The sequence below is a fragment of the Halyomorpha halys genome, unplaced genomic scaffold (genome assembly GCF_000696795.3).
Source record: "Halyomorpha halys isolate HHAL.00 unplaced genomic scaffold, Hhal_1.1 Scaffold476.1, whole genome shotgun sequence".
Classification (NCBI taxonomy): domain Eukaryota; kingdom Metazoa; phylum Arthropoda; class Insecta; order Hemiptera; family Pentatomidae; genus Halyomorpha; species Halyomorpha halys.
Genome location: NW_027115949.1, coordinates 729,704 through 732,891, shown reverse-complemented (window position 1 = coordinate 732,891; position 3,188 = coordinate 729,704). Strand labels below are relative to the sequence as shown.

The 3,188-nt window shown below is 35.0% G+C and overlaps 1 protein-coding gene across 1 annotated transcript; it reads left to right on the top strand.

Annotated features, from left to right (window-relative positions):
* Window positions 1-2,379: 2,379 nt before the first annotated feature.
* Window positions 2,380-3,188, top strand: LOC106683295 (uncharacterized). The gene is made up of 2 exons (XM_014424665.3): window positions 2,380-2,565; window positions 2,647-3,188. Exons 1-2 carry the CDS (start codon window positions 2,398-2,400, stop codon window positions 3,163-3,165), a joined length of 687 nt encoding a protein of 228 aa, XP_014280151.1. The 5' UTR covers window positions 2,380-2,397; the 3' UTR covers window positions 3,166-3,188.

Here is a 3,188-nt window from a genome sequence, read left to right as displayed (position 1 = left end):
AATTTAAAAGTTTCTTTTGCAGGCTATTCTGCCCAGGTCATTGTCTTTATTATAAGTTAAAAACCTATTCAAACAGTCAATTATTAGAGAGTCATACTTATTATTAATAAGCTAACTAATCTTAAGTCTAGTTACCTATTTTTTAAAAATTTAAAATCATTAACATTTAATTTTCCTATACAAGATTGTCTTATACATTATATACCAGCGGGAGACTTGAGGGCGCCTTGGGAACCCAAACATAAATCTTACAAAGCAATTCATGAGTCTCTTCAGTCTCAACCCTGCAGAAAGCACTTCATAGAATAAGGAAGCGTAGTTGAAGTGGGGCGAAGACGAGAGAGGATACTAGGAGCTGACGGGTGTTCTGAGGAATGGAATTACGGAATCTTATGAATTGTTTGAGTACAGTTATGGATTTGCGTGTGATTATTCCAGTGCTTGTCTACCAACCCAAAGGTTGCGATTCGTGCCCGGCTATACCCGGGAATGTTTCAAGCAAATAATTTCACAATACTCACTCGCAGCCTCCCCACGGGCATTTGTGAGGCTCGATAGCCAATGGGTGGCACTCAAAAAAAATAGGCGTGGGAGTGACAAATGTGGTTGGCTCCATGAAACTAACATTGAAAACCTCGTCAAGAGACACGTGAAAATGAGGACCCTTGAGGAACGCCTCGTATCAGAAGAAGGGGAGAAGAAATTGGTTTATTCGGAATGATAACTGTTTGTGAAAGTTGGGACAGGAAGGAGACGAACCACTTTAGGACACTATTTGACATGGAAAGGTTTTGAAGTTTATTGAGGAGGATCTTATGGTTAACTGTGTCAAATATTTTCGAAAAATCAAAAAGAACTAAAATTGATATATGACAATAGTATATAGCGGATTGGAGGAAAATCATCTAAAATAGTAAACCAATTTGTTCATGGTTTGGAAAATGTACGCAATAAATGCGCATCGAATAAAAAAAGTGCGTAGTATGAGTTCGTCTAAAGCTCTGATATACAAAAAAAAAAAAGACTTAGTAAAAGATTACATACCACTGTTATGACCCAGCCAAAGTAAAATAAAGACTTTAGAGTTGCAGGAGACTGAACATGTATACTGTGACATCCTGTATATAATCAAATATTATATTAAAAATGACAAAAAGTTCTTAAAAAAATGAAAATCAAAACATTGTATCATAGGCAAAATACCAATTTTTACAACAACTTTTCGATTACTGTTGTTGTGAATGAAAATTGTTCACGGTTTTGGCAATTTATACAATAAAGACGCATCGAATCAAAAAAGCGCGTAGTGTGAATTCGTCTAAAGCTCTGATATATAAAACAAAAAAAAATATCGATTTTTACAAGTACTTTTCGATTACTGTTGTTATAAATAAAATAAAATTCATATCAGGGCCAGTTGCTGAAATGCCAACAGGATACAAGCATTGCTTTATTCAACTGTCAGTTCCACCAGATGTCAATCAAACAATCCCCGACAACCTTCATGCCAACGCTGAGTGACAGATGGACCAATTATTGATAATTCTGTTTTTGACGTTGCATGGAATCGGTCTTTCGAAACCTTGCTTGACAGAATTCAATTCACCGCGTTTATTGCTAAAGCCTGACTTGTCATTTCTCGAGTTGACGTCTAAGATCGCTATTTTCAACTTTTGTTTTCTTTTCATATTCCGAACAATTTCATGTGAGAAATTATAAGCATTGTACAAATCAATACTAAGTATTAACTTCAATATACCAATATATAATAACTAATTAATTTGAAAGAAAAAGTTCAAATCCGAGTTCTTCAGCAGATGGACTTGATTCTGAAATAATCAATTTGAATTTAAATAAACTGACATTCTTGTGTGTTTTTTCATCAGATCAGCATAAGATGGGGGTAATAATAATAATAAAAAAAATACACGCTCAATTGAATTCGTAAGTATAATTATTTCCGTTAGTGAAATACCAATATGACCGAAACATCTATATAAAGTCCCATAGGCCCTGAAAACTTAAAATTTAAATTTTCAGCAGTATCAAATTTTAATGCAAAGATTAAACTACCCACCATTAATGGGAAACTTAGAAATTTACCTGGAAACATTAATAAAGCTAACTACAAAAGTAAAAAAAAAAATATGTCCAATCCAACAAAAGGAATTCGAAATAAAAAACAAAACAAAAGAAGATGTTCAATTAGCGACAGATAAGATAAAGAATATTCCACTAAGCGAATTTAATATTATGTATTTGTATTTCACATAGGGGAAGAACATTAAGAATTAAAATCGACCTTTAAAATTGTAAACGATTCATATCTTTTGAAGTGTCTTCGCTTTAGTATATATTGTCTGCTCTCGCCAATGATAGTCACTTCACTTTTACAAGATGTACAAGTTCTTCTGCTTAGTATTGCTCTCAGCTCTTGCAGCTGCAGGTGCCAAGAGAGTTAATATCAATGATGGACTAGACAGCATTGCAGAATATTTGAATGACCGTCAACGCAGTTTAGGAACTACAAGTGCACCATTTCCGGAAATACCTCTGGGATCAAAGGTAATGTTTTATCGCTATAAATATATTTTGGACCTCTTTCATTACATTTTCAATGAAATCACTGATAACCTTCTTTTATAGGTGAAGTACTCTGGCGGCTCATTCTTGGGCATAGACTCCTTCAAAAGGACCGGAGACTGCTGGCAAGAAATAAATGGAAATGATATGACCTTCGATATCAATTACGGATTTGGACTGTTGACCATTGTACTACCTCACCTGGAGATTGCCGGAACCAACATGTCGGCGTACGCTAGGATTCGTGACAACTCCGTCCATTTGTCCTACACTCTGCATCACGGTGCTGAGAAGTGCATCACCCTCAACGATTTCAAAGTAGAGAAGTTAGGAAATGTTGAATTTGGTGCTTCCAGACCTGAATACGATGGCTCCAACTTAGACGGGTTTTTCAAATTAGTTGCCAAACCATCATTGGACGGACTTCTGGATTCCTTGTACCCAAAAATTGAATCTTCTTTGCAAGCATTGTGCAAAGTTAGAAACTTCCAAAACCAAGGTGAGGTTCTGGACCTAGTAAAATCTCTTCTGTTATATATTCTTCCATTCGCAGAAAGAATAGTAACATTTTGCTGTTATTAATAAAGGATTTTTATGACATAAAA

Coding starts and splice junctions, on each gene's coding strand:
- LOC106683295 (XM_014424665.3), top strand. CDS start 2,398: ATGTACAAGTTCTTCTGCTTAGTATTGCTCTCAGCTCTTGCAGCTGCA. Junction 2,566..2,646: donor AAATACCTCTGGGATCAAAG/GTAATGTTTTAT, acceptor CTTCTTTTATAG/GTGAAGTACTCTGGCGGCTC.